Source organism: Ixodes scapularis, unplaced genomic scaffold, assembly GCF_016920785.2.
Source record: "Ixodes scapularis isolate PalLabHiFi unplaced genomic scaffold, ASM1692078v2 PGA_scaffold3__209_contigs__length_174095766, whole genome shotgun sequence".
NCBI lineage: Eukaryota > Metazoa > Arthropoda > Arachnida > Ixodida > Ixodidae > Ixodes > Ixodes scapularis.
In genome coordinates, this window is record NW_024609868.1 from 123,753,306 (window position 1) to 123,770,373 (window position 17,068).

The following is a 17,068-nucleotide window of genomic DNA, read 5'->3' on the forward strand; positions in this document are numbered from 1 at the left end:
AAGAAGTCGTCTTCTAGTGTTGGCAACGAAAAAATTTAGACTTGAAACGGGGCGAGAGCAGCTTTCGGGGGAAGAGGAACGCGGTTGATGACCGTGGGATGGCTATGCAGGGAGTGCTTTCACTGAGTTAGATTGTTTTTTGTAAATGTACTTTAAGTTCCCCATTATCAAATTGTCATGCCGAAGCTTAAAATCGTGCCCTTTAGATTTTGCAAACGTGACAAGTTCTTTTCCTGCGTTACGGACATCGATTGAATAATCATCGCTTAACCGGAAACTAGTTCCCTTTAGTTTAAACGCCTTTGACAAGATTAGCTCTTTTTCTTTGTAGGAGTTGAATTTTACAATGAGAGGCCTCGGCGACGCTCGGTTTTCACGAAAAGAGCCAAGCCTGTGAGCACGCTCGATAGCAGGAGGGAGAATAGCGACGCCAAGCATTTCGTTGCAAAAGACAATCACGCTTTCCTCGGATTTTGCCCACGTTTCACCGCGAACGTCAGGAAGGTTGAAAAAAAAAGATTCTTACGTCTAGATTGGTTTTCTAGGTTTTCACACTTCTGCATTACACGTTCAAGGTCTGCACTGGCTCTTGCATTCATTGTGGAAATTGAAGCGACTTCATATTTTATCACTTTTAAGGCAGAGACATCTCGGTCAATAGCGTTCATTTGTATCCTCAAATCCCCAAGAACTTTGTCAGTTTCTTTTTGTTTTTCTCGTAATGATTTTATCTCATTTAAAATTGCTGGTTGACCTGCAGAAAGGCTGTTTAACGAGGCGAAAAGTTGAGAAAGCGGGGAGATATCCTCAGAAACAAGGGTATCCGGGCCAGGATTAGTTTCAATATCCCCGGACAGTAGAAGCAAGTTTGCTACAAAATCAGCGATAGATGACATTTTCGCAGCACACTGGGATAAATTACGCCAGATAAGAATCAAACGTTTGTACACGTCCGAAGGGCACGACACCGCAATGACACAGACGTTATCTCGGTAAGACGTCGAAAAAACATCAACCTGAGAAGTAACAGGGTATAAGTGACGCATCCTAGTTTCGGTGCCGTGCCCGAGTAGCTCCGATGAGTGCAGCCGGTTTTGTAGTCTTGCCACGCCCACTTCGTCAGGTGATACCGGCAAGTGTTGCCAGTTGAACTTTAGAGAGTCCGCCACAGTTGACGAAGACGGTGCCAATCCACAGTACTGTCAAGTCCACGCTGAAAAGGCTTCCGCTTCCTGCCACCACAGTTTAATCCTAAGCTCTAACTCTGCTGGCGCCGAGTGGTTGTTGCCGGTTGGCTATAGACCGTTGCAATATTCGTCTTCTGCGCGCTGCCATCTTTGTTTGCTAGGCTGTGGAACGCCTTTTGAGCGTGGACTGTTGACCTGCATCCACAGCTCAATGATTCAGCATTATTCACCCGGGTGATAAGCGATGCAAAGGTTTATATTTGAGGGCGATGTTCATAGCGCATGCTCAGAACGAGCTCCCACTATTAGCCTGCTAAAGCCGGCAATCTTGATGGTGCGGAATGCGCGTTGCAGAATGCGCGTTGTAGAATAACTGCGGAACTCGCCGTCACGCGCTGCACGCGCTCAGCACGCGCTCAGCGGCCGTGCACACTGATATGGCCGACAGTAAATAGTCCCTATATTCTGTCCACCCTAAGCTGAGACTGCTCTCAAAGCTACAATCTCGAGCTACCCCACGTTAGAGCCGTATATACAAAGAGTTTGGCCATGAGGAGACGCATTTGGCCGAAAGCGTGCTGGGTGTGTTCCAGGGCGTCTTCACAAATTCGAATGTGGCCAACCAGAAGCCGGAAATAATACCCCGGCGCTTGCCGCGAGAAACAAACTTGACAAGTGCGTCGGGGTAACCCTCGGTGACTGAAAATATGGTTCACGTGATGTTTCAATCACGGTCATCCAAAATCATGGTGGAAGAGCGCGTCTAGCGGAACGATCGACATAATCCGTACGCCAGGCGCCGAGGGCCGGGAATCTGCCGTCCGAGCGCTCACACTCTGTCCGAGCAAAACAGAGCTCGAGCGGCACATTCGTTTCTTACATCATTCTGCGTGATCATAATCGAAACATCACTTTCACCCTATTTCCAACCAAAATGGATTACCACATTTAACTCTTAGGCGCTTATTAAAAGCCATATCCCTACGATTAAAACAGTTTCTCGCTACCAGCGCACAAGAATTCTTTTCGGCTTCTGATTCGCCAAGAGAGCATGCCAAGCCCTCTTTCTGCGTCTATTGCACGGCCTGGCTCTGCCTGCGCCACCCATTCACCAAACTCTCTGTGTACGGGGCTCTGCCCCACGCCCCAATACTTCGTTTCACCTTGGGTCCGAGCGCGGCCGATGTTACGAGCCAAAGGATCAATCAAACAGCTCAAAAACCGCCACGTCATGGCGTGCTCTCTTCGCTTGATAGGACTAGCCGGTGGAGGAGCACGCACAGAGAGACGGCAATTACCGGCTAGTCTTATCAACGCTGTTTGATTGGCCCTTCGGCTGATAACATCGGCCGCGCTCGGACCTAAGCTGAAGCGAAGTATATATATACGCCTCGCAAGTGGGCTCATTTTCGTCTTCTGCGCATGAGAAAGGAAGTAGCGGTAACCTCAGAACGCCGAGCCCTGATTGGCTGATCGCGACCCCCTATCTCAGCGTCGTCTGCTCTCCTTTGCAACGTCGTCTGCTCGCAACATCGTCTGCGTCTGTCTTACCCTTCCTGCGACTTTCGGAAGTGCAGGTCTTTACGAGCGAGCTTGACTTCGCCTTTCAGAGAGGGCAGACGAAATAACTCGAGCGGTACGTTTTTGTCTAACAACTAGCAGACACGCATCAAGGAAGGAAGTCAAAGGACTCACTGGCGAGGTGTCCCGAGGCGCCGAGGTTTGTTTGCTAAGAACCGAGAGTGAGCGTGTTAGTGTCCGCAAGTTCCCTCCCAAATACTTTTTCCCTCCTTTCGTGTGCGGCGAGACCCCTCATTCTTTAATGGCGACGCAGGGTTGGCGCAGTTAACGTCGTCTGCTTTACGTCTGCTAGTCAAAGCGACGGCTTCTATGCCTTTCCTGCGTCTGTCGGAGATTCACTGCTTTTTCATCGGCGAGAGTCACCGTTGCCTCGGGAAACAAGGAGATACCAAGAGGAACAAATTGACCTCTTAATCTAAAACTGACGTCAGCGATCAAAGTATAATACGGAAGGGTTCACAAGGGTCGCGCGGGCATATTCCATTCAGCACACCAGCCGATCGTGGGCAGACGGTCGCCGAGTCGCGGAATGCCTGCTAGGCCTAACTTCCGTGCTCGCTTGGTCGCGTTCGGTGGAATCGTGGCCGTTGGAGCTTTTCCCGGGTGTTTGTGGATCCAGCGTTCTTGTTCGTCGTGGTCTGTTTCAAGTAATTTTTACTTTTTCTTGCTGCTTGAAGGCGGGACGCGCGAGAAGCGCACGTAGAAAAATAAACGTCCGTGGGTCGTCACGACCGCGACGCTGCCGGCCATGCTGATTTGATCGTAAGAAGTGCGTAAGACAGCTTCGGAGCTGTCGTAGGATTTCGTCGTAACCTGCGCAAAACTTACGAAAATTTTATTTCGTGAAAAGTTATGTCTTACGCACATTTTTGACGTAAGATCGTATCGTGAATCTGGCCCCTGCACTTCCGAAAGTCTCAGGAAAGGTAAGACAGACGCAGACGACGTTGCGAGCAGACGACGTTGCAAAGGAGCAGACGACGCTCAGATAGGGGGCCGCGATCAGCCAATCAGGGCTCGGCGTTCTGACGTCACCGCTACTCCCTGCGCAAGAAGCAGACGAACTTGCCCTCCGCATAACTTTGAAACGCGTATTTCTATAGTGCGTGCTCGTTCAGCGGAAAAATGCCCCAGAGCAGCGACGTCTAACACTCGTACTTGTTTCGTCGTCTGCATTCAGCTGTGAGTGGAGTATAGACTTTCGCATCGCTTATCACCCGGGCGGAAAATGCTGAGTCACAGAGCCATGGGAGCATGCGCAGCGTCTGATATGCCTCACAGCAGAGCAACGGGGTATGGTCACATGGCGCTCCACAGCCCGAGAAGACAAAGATGACAGCGCGCAGAAGGCGCTTTTTTGCTAACGTCTACAGTGGAGAACAATGAAGAAAACACTGATGTCATAATCACTCCTTTTTGAAGCTTGAGTGTGCTGGTGGCTCGAATATGAACAAAAAAAAAAGGGGGGGGGGGCTTATTGCCGGGTGCGAATAGCTGAGTCAGCAGTGTGCTCGACTCCCACGCCACTCGATGGGGTTTGATCCCCGCCAGCGCTGGTCCTTTTTATCTCTTTTGTTTGTATGACTGTAATATTCCGGATGACTCCCAAATATGTTCGTTCGAGCTCGGAAACTTACTTCGTCTCACCCGACGATGGACTAAAGGCAAAAGCTACAGACCGCCAGATCCAATCACGAGTCACTTAGAAATTGTACGGTATTTCGATTCGATGCACGAATCGGTGCCCGCGTCTCTGATCACTGATGAGCGGACGGGTGGACAGTGGTTCAAATCTACGAGCACTTAGTGACTCGTAGATTCAAATCACTGTCCATCGCAATGGACAGTGGTTTGAATCTTTTTAGATCGCAATGAAAGCCATGACATAGAGGTTCGTTGTAATTCAATGACTATTTTTGTAGTCTATTACAAGTAATCAATTATATGTTTTTGAAAGAGCTCAAAATATTAAGATTAGTTTTTTTTTTTACGTAAAATACTCTGCCCGTGCGTCAAACGCCTATGTTGCACCGACGTTGGATACTTTTCCCCCTTTAGACAACTAGAAAAGGACACCAAGATACCAAAAAGATTAGGATGTCAGCCGGCTCAGCGACGTTTTGACTGTCAAGCTGTCCAGAGTGCCTCGGTTTCTATGAACAAATTGACCCCCCCCCCCCTCCCCCTCCCATTACATTTTGAAAGAGTTCACCAGTGCGTGCTTGTACAGAACGTACTATACTTCGTTCCAGCTTCCGTCCGAGCGCAGCCGAAGGCTGAGGGACGGTTCGCAGCTTCGAGAAGAGCATTCCTACACACCACAAAATAATCCGCAAAATATTTTTTTTTATATATAACTGTTTTCTGTGTAAACATTGGACAAGATTCCAGATATGTACTGCTGAAAGTGATTCGCAACTGAAGGAATGAAATGTCTGAGGATTATGGTTTTTATTAATATATGTAAATGAATGTGGTTTGGTGAAAACACGTACATCTGCTGGCAAGACGGCTGCAGCGCTCGGTGTTTCTGTGTGATTTCGTTCCCGTAATGGCCGAATCATGTGCTTTGCTGCTTTCCTCACCGATTCGCTTCAAAGCGTCCTTTTGCAAAGGCACGTTTGGGCGTCAAGCGCGAGAGGTCGTGATGAATGTCTATTTTCACATTCGGCAGGAGACTCCTGCCGCGTCGTACCGCGAAGTTGTCAAACGAACATCCGTACTGACAGGCGTCGCACAGTCAACAATTTTCTCGTAGAAGCGGCTCGACATGTCGACGCCAACAAAACCTGACGGTGCGTGTTCGCTGCCATCTCCGAAGCGACCCAAGAAGAGACCGTCTCTGGCAATTCCGGAAGCTCTGGACTCATTTCATCTTCAAGCGCTCAAAGGCATCATTCACGGCTACTTCCACATGAACCAAGGTCCTACTCTACTAAAAGTAGGACGCTTTCCTCAATGAGTATTTCACGAGTTTGCTGCGTGTTATCAAGGTTCAGCGACCGTGTACTGTGCATACTAAAGTTGCAAGCTTGCGAGCGAAGCCAAAGTTAGAAATACGAGACCGCGCATCGTAGGTCTGCTCGGACGCGCGCTCGCGCAGTGCAAGCTACGTTCCAGACTGCATGCTCGTGCCCATAGCATTCACACCGTTCGCACTTGTGCTCAAACGGAGCATAACAGTGTGGCCGAAAATGATATGAATGAATGCACTAAACCGGAAGAATTAAAAAAAAATGGTGCAAGCGGTGTTTTAACTAAGTTTGATGTAGGCAACATTTAATTATCGGCTCAACGCTGAACACCGTAAAATTTGGTTTTGTCTCTCAATAGTCCTCTACGTACATGGCCGGAATGAGAAAAGAAAATATGTATTTCAGTTCTCATACATAAACTAGATCGCAGAAAGCTGGAAGTATGCCAGAGGTGATAGGATGCAAACGTTGGAGAACAAGTATCCATGAGAGATTCGATCATAGAAAGAAACAGATGGAACACGTTATTGCATCACATTGCAGGAATGGAGAAATCAGGATAACAGAATCACTGTTAAATAGGGCTCATTTTGCAGCAACTCATTTGCTATTGTGTCGCGTGGCAACATTTGTGAGATGTGACGCAAAGGAGACTTGTTCAGCCTGGTCCTTTTTAAGGTCGGGGCACCTCATAGGTGTTTCTTTTCTATCTTTTAGCTTTTGATACAGGTAACGTCATGTCCCTAAGCGTTTGCATCCAGTCATCACCGCAGGCATCATATTGGAAGTACTTTAGAATACTTCCAAGAAGAAGAAGAAAATAGACGGTGCTATGGAGAATTTGGATTACTTCCAACTTTCTGTGATGCATAGTTTATTTATGCACGTTAAAAAACAGCGTTTTTCAGCTTGCCTAAACTATCTGGCTTCAAAGTTTGTCTTTGAGGCCATGTAGTAGATAGAAACGTGTCTCATGTCCAAATAATTCGTAATCAGATTGACTTAAGTTTTGTTGTCAAAAGTGCACAGTGTGACTTTTGTTTTTCTAACTCCTTACGCAGGTCTTAGACGATGTCCGCGGCGATGCTCCTTTCCCCAAGGTTAGCCGATCTACTCTGTGGAGAGCACTGCAAAATCTAGGTTTTCGTTTTAAGAAGCGTGGTCGGAACTCCACCCTGCTGGAGCGAACAGACCTTATTCTGTGGCGTGCACAGTACCTGCGAGAAATCAAGGCATACAGAGCAGAAGGGTGTCCCATCTATTTGATGGATGAAACGTCGGCAAATGCAGGGCACACTCGCTCCAAAGTGTGGACAGATACAAACGTGAAGGCACCAAGACATGCCTACTATAGAGGCCTCAGTCTTGGACTCAAGAGTTCATCCGGGAAGGGAGGCCGCGTCGTCATCCTACATGTTGGCAGTGAGGACTGCTTGATGCAAGGCGCAGCTGAAGTGTTCCGGGCCAAGAAGGGCACCGGTGACTATCACCAGGAAATGGACGGCAAGCGATTTGAGAAGTGGCATACAGAGAAGTTGTTGTCCAACATCAAGGCCGACAGCGGGATTGTCATGGACAACGCTCCATACCCCTCCGCCGAGCTGAATGCCTGTCCGAGCAGCAGCACATTAAAGAAGAATGTGGAAGGCTGGCTGACGCTGCATAGAGTTACTTGGGACTCTACAATGTTGAACGTAGAGCTGCTGAACCTTGTAAAAATGAAGAGAGTCAAAAGGCCGGAACTGGAGAAGTGTCGCGTGGACGCAATAGCAGAGCAGCATGGACACGTGGTTCTTCGTCTGCCGCCTGACCATTGTGAGCTCAATCCGGTTGAGCTGGTGTAGAATCAAGTTTAGGACTATATCGCATGCCAGAACGTCACTTTCAAGCTTGCGGATGTGGAAGCGCTGACCCCAGTCGCTATCCAGCAAGTGACTGCAGGGAACTGGTCAAGCTACGTACATCACGCCGTCGGAGTGGAGTGGCGAATGTGGGCAGATGACGGATTTGATGACATCGCCATCAACAGCTTCATCATCGAGACCGATGGAGACTCTGCCACGGACAGTTCGGATGATAAAGACATGGGTTGTGACAAACTGCAGTGCTGAGTCGCCACACGACTGGGCCTGGGCCATGCTCGTCCGACTGGGAACGCCATGCCACGCTCGTCCGACTGGCAGACAGCCTCCTTCTCCGATTGGTTGCGGACAGGTAAGAGAAAAATGGCGCACATTTTTACTCTCTCTCTTATAGTAGTGGGACAGTCTCTTAACTTGACGCGCTCTGTTCTTTTATCACGCAGGTTGTCTACTCGACTCGTGGTTCCGTGGAACAACAAGATTGTTCGGGAATGCCATGCCACACTCGTCCGACTGACAAGCAGCCTCCTCCTCCGACTGGTCGCGGACACCTTAAAGAGGAACACCTTAAATTTCCCTCCTGTTAAGCTCTGCATCCAACCTTCCCCTTCCAAGCGAAGCTTGGGCTGTACAGGTACTTGAGGGCTTTGAAGTGAAGTCTGCCATCTTCACCGAATCAGCCGTACCAAAGAATTACGACAAACCACTTTTTACCCGAAAGGCGCTTAGGTGATGCCTTCAAGGGATGACTCCCTGTCAATGAGGACTTTTATTTACGGTTATGTTGCAACTCTCGTAGACACAAGGAAAGATTTCCCTTTAAATTATCTAAGTACAGTGAAAAGTGCCATTCACGACTTTCATGAACTGCATGTGTGTGCCGGTGGTCCATGCGACGAAATGTACCGTGGCATCCACCCTGAGTGTGCGTAAGTTGACTCCTGTGGTGTATGGCGGCGCAAAAAATTCACATTGTTCACAAAAGAGAAACGTTGCAAAGCCTGCGAGATATTGAAGGACGTGCTTTGAATTCATATCAGGAAAAAAAGAAAAAAAAAGTGAAAGCCGTTTACAATTCCCTGTAACGCCGAATTGGAGCGCAGCTCTTGAGGAGGAGGAGTGAAGGGTACTGAGGGGAGGGTAGACCCCTCCTCCTTCTCCTCCTCCTTCCCTCATTCTTAATATGCTCCGGGGGGTCACGTGACCTCGGGAAGGGGGAGTCACGTGACTTCGGGGAGGGGGGTCACGCGACCTCGGGGAGGTGTGATCTAGGGGTCACGTGACCTTGGGAGGGGTCACGTGACCTGGGGCGGCCTTGGGGGTAACGTGGGGGTCACCTTGGGGGTCACGCGACCTTGAGGTGACCTTGGGAGGGGTCACGTGACCTCGGGGGGTCACGTGACCTTGGGGAGGGGGCCACGTGACCTCGGGGTCACGTGACCTTGGAGGGGTCACGTGACCTTGGGGTGACCTCGGGGCCACGTGACCTTGGGGTGACCTTAGGAGGGGTCACGTGACCTCGGGGGGTCACGTGACCTTGAGGTGACCTTAAGAGGGGTCACGTGACTTCGGGGAGCCACGTGACTTGGAGGGGTCACGCGACCCCTCCAGGTCACGTGACCTTGGGGCGACCTTGGTAGGGGTCACGTGACCTCGGGGGGTCACGTGACCTTGGGCAGCGGGCCACGTGACCTCGGGGTCACGTGACCTTGGAGGGGTCACGTGACCTGAGGGTCACGTGACGTTCAAGGGGTCACGTGGGGGTCACCTTGGGGTCACGTGACCTTGAGGTGACCTTAGGAGGGGTCACGTGACCTTGTGGGGTCACGTGATCTGGAGAGGTCACGTGACCTTGGGGTGACCTTGGGGGTCTCGTGACCTTGAGATGACCTTGGTTACGCCGACGCCGCTCAAGCCGGAAACGGGCCCCTAAGAGCTGCGCTCTAAAACGTGAAACGAAACGCATTCAGCTTCTAGCTATCCCATCGGAGAAAGCCAGTGTTAACATAATACGCAAAGCTAGAACTGCCTGCCATAGATCCAAAGTGGAACTTATTAAAGGAAAAATTAAGCTAAAAACAAAGTTGGCTAGCTATAAACCCAAACTGCAAGTAGTAAACAATGAAACCCTTTATCATCTTTCCAGAGAGGCAAATCTACAATAGGGTTAGCAACTTGTTTTGAAGTGTGTTACAGCTGCGAAGGCTCGATCGAAAAAGGGTCGTGAATATACACACAACTGAATTCTACTTTGCCTCCTTCTTCACATCAGGTCGCCTGCCCGATATAGATTTCTCATGGAGAATAAAGTTTTGCCTTTACCATCAGTACAACCAATGCGTCGCTATGTTGAGATGGTCAGCTTTAAATCTGGTTTTGACAACAAGTGTTTCAGTGCCCTCAAGAAGAAAATGGAAAAAGGATGACTTTAAATGAGGTGGCATAATCATGTTTGACGAAATTCAATTCAGGAAGAGCAAGCGTGTCAACACGAAGACAATGACTTATGCAGGGTTGACTTCAGACATCTAACACGCCGATGAATTTGAAGAAAAGTTTGGTTTTTATATTTCGTCCGCCTGGAGAAAGTTACACGCAGCGTATTGGAGTTTTTGTTGCTAAGAGTGCAACGAAAGGCATTGTGCTTGCACAGCTTCTGGTGCAAGCCATGGTAGTTATAGAAAATGCCGGTACGCAAATTCACGGTTTTGTTAGTGATGGCACATCCACCAACAAAAGAATGTGGAAACTCTTGGGCATCAGTGGAGAACTCGAAGGTATTGTCAACTGATTCGCACACGCAAATTACCCCGATAGTAAGGTGTCTGCCTTTTCTGATGCACCGTACCTCTTCAAGTGCATCCGGAATCGGCAGAAGTAGCTGAAGGACGAGCGGTGGATAAGGTGGGAGGAATACGCTGCCGTCTACAAAAAAAGACCTCGTTGTCGCCGGGGATTTAAAGGGTTGTTCCAAGATTACACATGCACACATTTACCCTAGCACCTGAGAGAAAATCTGTGTCAAGCTTGCTACGCAAGTGTTTAGTTGCTTCATGGCTTCAGGAATTCGGTTTTACAGAAGACGAGGTGTGTACCGTCTGGAGATCAGCGAGTGAACCGAAGAGTTCACATTGCTTTTGAATGACTTGTTTGACGCGATGAACCGTCGTTTTCCAGATGAAGGCATTGTCAGGAATGGCCCGGACCTTGCTGTCCTAAACCGTGGTGTGGAATGGCTTGTCACATGGGAAAAGGAACTGAAGAATGATGCGGTCATCCAGGAGATGTTCCAAACAAAGAGCACATCAGAAGGGCTTCATGTCACCTTAAAATCTACGAGAGAACTTTGAGCTCCTGCTGGAGAAGCACAACTTCAAATTCGTCCTCACAAGCAAGATGAACCAGGATCCTATTAAACGTTTCTTTGGAAAGATCAGAATGACAGACAGTCAGAAGGACCATCCATCAAAGCCGACATTTCTACAACTGTACTAGACGTTGAGTATCTACAGTCGTTTGATACCTCCGAAGTTTGGAAACTGCAGAGTGGTGGAAGGAGAAAAACCTTTACTTGACTCATCGGACTTCAGGGCCCTCATCAGCATAGATGAAGAGAGCAGGTCATCTCTTCCCTTCGTCTACCAGGTGAAGAAGGAACTGGAAAATCTCATATTTGTCGTTGACTGGGAATGTGAGGAAATTTTCTCTTTCTGGAGGAACTAATGTCGTAGATAGTATACTCTATTATTTAGCAGGAGTTTTTAGCAGGAAATTGAGAAAGGCTACGAGCTGCGCCACATGCCATTCTGTCTTCAGTATCGAGCCAAACTTGTCCGCTGAGGCATCGTTGTCGAACCTAAAAAACATGAAAGCCGTTTACAAATCCCTGTAACGCCGAATTGGAGCGCAGCTCTTGAGGAGGAGTAGGGAAGGGTACTGAGGGGGGTCACGTCACCTGCGGGTAGTCACGTGACCTCGGGGGGGGGGGGTCACGTAACCTGGGGGGGTCACGTGATCTCGGGGGGGGGGGGGGGGTCACGTGATTTCGGGGGAGGGGGGGGTCACGTGAACTCGGGGGGGGGGGGGGGTCACGACCTCGGGGGGGGGGGGGGTCACGTGACCTCGGGGTGGTCACGTGACCCCCCCCCCCCCGGTTACGCCGACGCCGACGCTGACGCCGCTCAGGCTGGAAACGGGCCCCTAAGAGCTGCGCTCTAAAACAGGGGAGGCCTAGTTCATCCAAACCAAAATATGTTTAATCTGCGAAAGAAAACCGGAGATTTTTGTAAAAGATGCAGAATGCCAGACTTGACCGGGAGACAATTGAAGACGTTCTTGATGTACGCACACTAACATTTCCATGTGCCGAACAAAAAGAACAGACAGTTGCTCATGTGTTGCACTAATTTGTCAGCATGCCGATTTGGCAATACAGTAAGCATATTAACCAAAGTTTGAAGAACGAAGCATAAAGAAAGAAGAAGTCTGCTAAAACGGGCTCATTTATACCCTTGTTACACGGGCACACTTAACTGCGGTTACGCTAAGCCACAGTTAGCGCACAATACTTGCCGACAACGTTCTACGGCGATGCAGTCAGAGCTATGGGCGAACGTGCGCTTGAGCATCTTGAGCACCCAATAAAGCAGTGCACGCGCTCTCTTCACTTCTTTTGAAATAGCTGTCCGAGGGTATAGTGCGGCATCTGTGCTGCCACGTAACCGCAGTTAAAGCTGAGTTAACCGCGGTTAAGTGTGCCCGTGTAACAGCGGTATTAGACTTTTTTAAGATTTTAAAAATAACAGTGAGAATGCTCGGTAGGAAATCACTCTGTAGGGAAAGCAAGTAAATTATGCCGTCGGTGATAAGTCTAGTCAGTGCAGTACACTATATTGGTTGCATATCTGTATCACCGTTAAGCCAACACTACACAAGGTGGAGGGATTTTTGTAAAGGACATGGTCGTTTGTGACTGCTTTCATGGTCTGGCATTTCACTTCCTGCACTCATTTTTCTTTACCTTCACAAATAAACATATTTTCTGCTCAAATGTTCCTTGTTTAGTAGAACACCAATTGATATTACATGTTGCCGCCTCGGTGGCTCCTTGGCAAAGCACCGGCCTATGGATCCCGACAGGTACCCGCAATACGACGGAGGCTTATTGCGAAGAAGGCACTGTGTAACCGAGCTTTCGGTTACAAGTGAAAGGATCCCCCGTTAGTCGAATTTGATCTTCATCCTCTGCTGGGGTGTGCCAGATGTCCTCGCAGTTTTGTCACGTAAACGCCCAAATTCGCCTTTGATATTGCATGTTTCAGCCAGATCTTTTCACTCTTACACAAGCATGAATCCCTCTAAGGCTCCACTGGATCACTCCTTTTCCAGAAAGAATGAAGAAGCAAGGGAATGACATCCACCAGAGGCTTAACAATTAAGTCTTCAGCTTTATGTAATGGGAGTAGCAACATCAGGAATGCACGAAAAGAAAGCACCACAATAAATACGAATCAAAAATTCAACTTGATACTGGCTTTCTGCAGAAATTTTTGGTGTTATTGGCGGATCAACCACAGAACTGTTAATAAATGTGATATTAAAAAAAATAGGATGCCACGTCAATGGGAGGTAAAGTGGATTAGAACGCGAATAAGATCAGCCACTTGAACTATGGGAACCTCTATTTGAGGACTCTGAGAGGCGGCTTGGTTGCAGCGATTCTCCCTTGCCGATAGGCACGACATCTACCACGCCGATGCCAAGTAATTTTCCCTTCAATTCGGTTGCTCTCACAAATACAGCGAGAAGTGTCCTGCAAGCACACGCACAAGTGCACAACCGGAGCACCCCACACCCGTCGTCCAGCGCTTTAAGAAGCGAGCACGGTGGAAGCGAGAACCGTCAGGCACGCAAACCAACAACGAATAACAGGGACTTGCAGAATAAGTTACGGGATTCGCGACTGCCAACGGTGCACACACACCACGTCTCCGCTGTTTCCAGTATCGTTGGATATAAAAGTTAAAAGACAGTTCGAAGATGGGCCCCAATCACGGGGCCCATCTTCTAAGGACAGTCCGGAATGTACGTAAACCGGACGTTACAGAGTGACCAATTTCACGCAATGCAACGGCCGAAATTTCCTCTGCAGCGCTTTCGACTTGTACGTGCACGCTTACATAAGTGCGTTGTAAACAAGAAAAGCGTCCGGGCCACTACAATTCACTGATACGCGGCGAAATCAGGGCACCCCTTTACCTGCCGATAACTATGACCGCCAAGCTGCTAGTGGAAAGGACTGCGCCTAGGAAACATCAACGGCCGGGTCATCGGGCACCTTGCAACGTGTACATCTCGAAACTATGCCGAACAGGTGGAAAGCACGAACACAGACGCCAGCGGCCAGCCTACGTACTGACATCCCCTGTGACTAAATTTCAGAACGCGAAAGGGCACTTTTTAAACCTGTAGCAGACCATACCATTGATACACCCGTAGCAGACGAAATACCTCCCCTTGGCTATACACTCGGCGAGCGCGGGCGGCGCGGGCGACCAGCGGCGCAGCGGAGTGATACAAAGGTGCAGGCGAGATCGCGTGACCTATTACCGGCGTGTCATCAGCTCCGGCCACACGTAGCTTTGGCTGCGCACGGACGGAAGGTGAAACGAAGTATTGGGAAGGATATCGAATGGTGGCGCTGGCTAGCGGGCGCCGTCTGAACTATTCTGTGGGGATAACAATCCCGCCGCTGGTATTCGTTCAGCCATCGAGGACGAGGGCTTGAGGCTCGTGAAAGGTATGTGAATAATATTCATATGCTCGAAAAGCGACTGCGTAGAGGTAGCATAGTCCCTGCTTGTCTCATCTTGCTGCAAATGTTGCTGCGATTTTGTTGGAAGCAAAAACCAACCAACGTGTAGCGGCTCGCGATCGGCCGCGTCGCTGGGGCTGCGCGCGCCAGGTCGTGGGTGACTGACGCGGTGTGGCGATGTTTGTTCGCTTCCTAGGTTGAAGAAACCGTATTCACAAAACACACGCATTGCTTTTCAGGGTCCCTGTGTCTTGCAGCGATCATCAGCCACGTCGGCGAGAGCAAGAGGTACCTCGTTGAAGGCGAGGACGTACTGAAATGTGATCATGTAATCAAGTGCATCGTCGCCCCGGAGATATTTTCACTAAAACATCAACCAAAATACTCATTACATTACGTTTTCCTTGAAATGTCAAAATAGACGACACACTGGTGAACATTATAATGTAGAATGTGGCTAGTTAGACTGCATATTGGCATTAAACGTTACAAGTTGTCTTTTTCAGTTTAATTTATCGGTTATTCAAAGGTGCACGGTTCACGATGAAATATAAATGAGTTCTGCACGACGAGGGCCTAGGTATACAGATATTTGCATTGCTCGATCGAAACAATAGGAATCGCAAAATGATTCACGCAATTGCGTAAATATCACAATATCGTACTGATACTGCTACCTAATATGTTCCAGTGTAAACGCTAGCCTGGAATAAAATAGTGATCAAATGATAGCAGTATCTTTCGGTGGCTTCCGAAGCCTCACGACCCGGTCGTGTGGTCCCTTCAGAATATTCTACGACGGAACGGCGTTGCGTTTCAAGAACCTCCTTTTGTGCCCTGCTTTGAAATATGGTGGAGATATTTTGCCGGCAGGTCGGCACAACCACTCGGGAAAAAAAAATTGCCGCGAGTTTCGGACGGCAATGATTATTTAAATAAACAAATAAATAAAAATCTTGGCGATTTATATCACAAAATGTTCCGAAAAACGAAAAAAAAATTGGCATTTTTTTATGCAAGATTGGAACCCACGACACGTGAAGCGGACACCTTTCCACTCAGCTACTCACAAAATTTGAAAATCCCGTTTTGACTATTTCTTTTACACGAGACCCAATAAAAAAAACTACCGGCAATTTGTTTTTTTTTTTTTGCTCGGTTTTTGTGTTGGCCGAGTATCCACCCCCTGTGAAATACGATGTACGGTTTGAACGGATGTCGATGCAGGCGTGATTCACACACGTACATACATCGCCCATTAGCGTAGTTTGCATGGAAGGCATCGCTTGCGAAGTGACGACCATACACCACGTCGTGCGCAGTAAACTTCTTAACTAGTCTTAACTTATCCATTGCGATTTGAGTTTTTTTGTTTTTTCTTTTTTTTTTTTTGGGGGGGGGGGGGGGGAGGGGGGCAGGAAAGCGATGAAAACTGATTCCAAGCTCTAAAGCATGCGCTGAGCACTGCGGTATGCAACAAGAGCGTACCATACTCTAACAAACCTGCAGGAAACGTGAAAACAACACAGCAGCCAAAGGCCGGAAGGCCGGAGTTGTTTTCCACGCCGGCGGTATTTGTTTTGGTGAACGCAGCGCCCCCTATAGTTCAATCTCTCCATCATTAGGAATTTTTTTTTAATTTTTTTTTATTTTAGCTACGTTTTTTTGTTGTTACTTGATCGGGGCTTCTACTAGTCCAGCCATTGGGCTGTTTATTTATATTTCTCTCTCTCTCTCTCTTTCTATATCTATTTGTATTACTTTAGGAAGTGACGAATCCTGTTGGCAATAGCTTAGTTCGTTCTCAATATGTACCCGCGAAGAAGGTCACGTGCTCTTTCTGGAGTCATAAAATAGAAAATTTGACAAAAAGAGCATAAACATTTTTTTATTTCGTAATAAAAAGTTAAAAAAGAAATGTAGCGTGAAGAGTAAGTAATTATTATGTGGTGTTGTAATTGTAAGCAGTTACTTTTGTCAGTAACGCGTACAAAACTGCTAAAAACAGATTTGAAAAAAAAAAAAAAACGGACAAGAATACACACCGTCCGAAACGGTGTGTGCGCTTGTCCGTTCTTTTTATTTTATCTAATCCCATTCTATTTTTTTATCATGGACTAAGTTCACCAGCTAGTCATCGTTAATAAAAACTATGTTGCCACAACGTACGCATTACAAAGGAACAACTTAGACTTATTTTCACTCACACTCTAATTACAAAATGAGTGGCACTAGTAGCCCAAGTGCTGCATCTTGGCGTATTTCTTGCTGAAAACCACTCCTGAGCCCCCAGAGTTCAGATCCAGAATCCAAAGCAAACAATCAATTAGGAGTTTTGAAAATGAACCAAGCTCCCCTTTGAATGTCAGAAAAAGTATTTATTGCTTATATGTCGGAACCGTCCTTGAATATTCCTGTGCAATCTGGGATTCCTTTTTCGTCATGTGCTTAGCGAGGAAATTGAAAGAGCGCGAAACAAACTTGCGATATTTATTTATGTTATTTATGAGTAGGATGAACGTAAAAACAACATTGCATTGAACTGAAGGTCACTTTTGATGGTCCTGTAGGACCATCAAACATTACCTTCAGTTTAAGCCACTGTATTTTTTTACAACATGTTTTTTGTTAATACATATGCCTAACATA

General features: G+C 47.9%; 1 protein-coding gene and 1 pseudogene across 1 annotated transcript; both read left to right on the forward strand.

Annotated features, from left to right (window-relative positions):
• The first annotated feature begins 7,008 nt into the window (after positions 1 to 7,008).
• Positions 7,009 to 7,587, forward strand: LOC120843640. The gene has a single exon (XM_040215063.1). It carries the CDS (start codon positions 7,009 to 7,011, stop codon positions 7,585 to 7,587), a length of 579 nt encoding a protein of 192 aa, XP_040070997.1.
• Positions 7,588 to 10,658: 3,071 nt separating this feature from the next.
• On the forward strand, positions 10,659 to 11,212 carry LOC120843641 (annotated as a pseudogene).
• Positions 11,213 to 17,068: the final 5,856 nt, after the last annotated feature.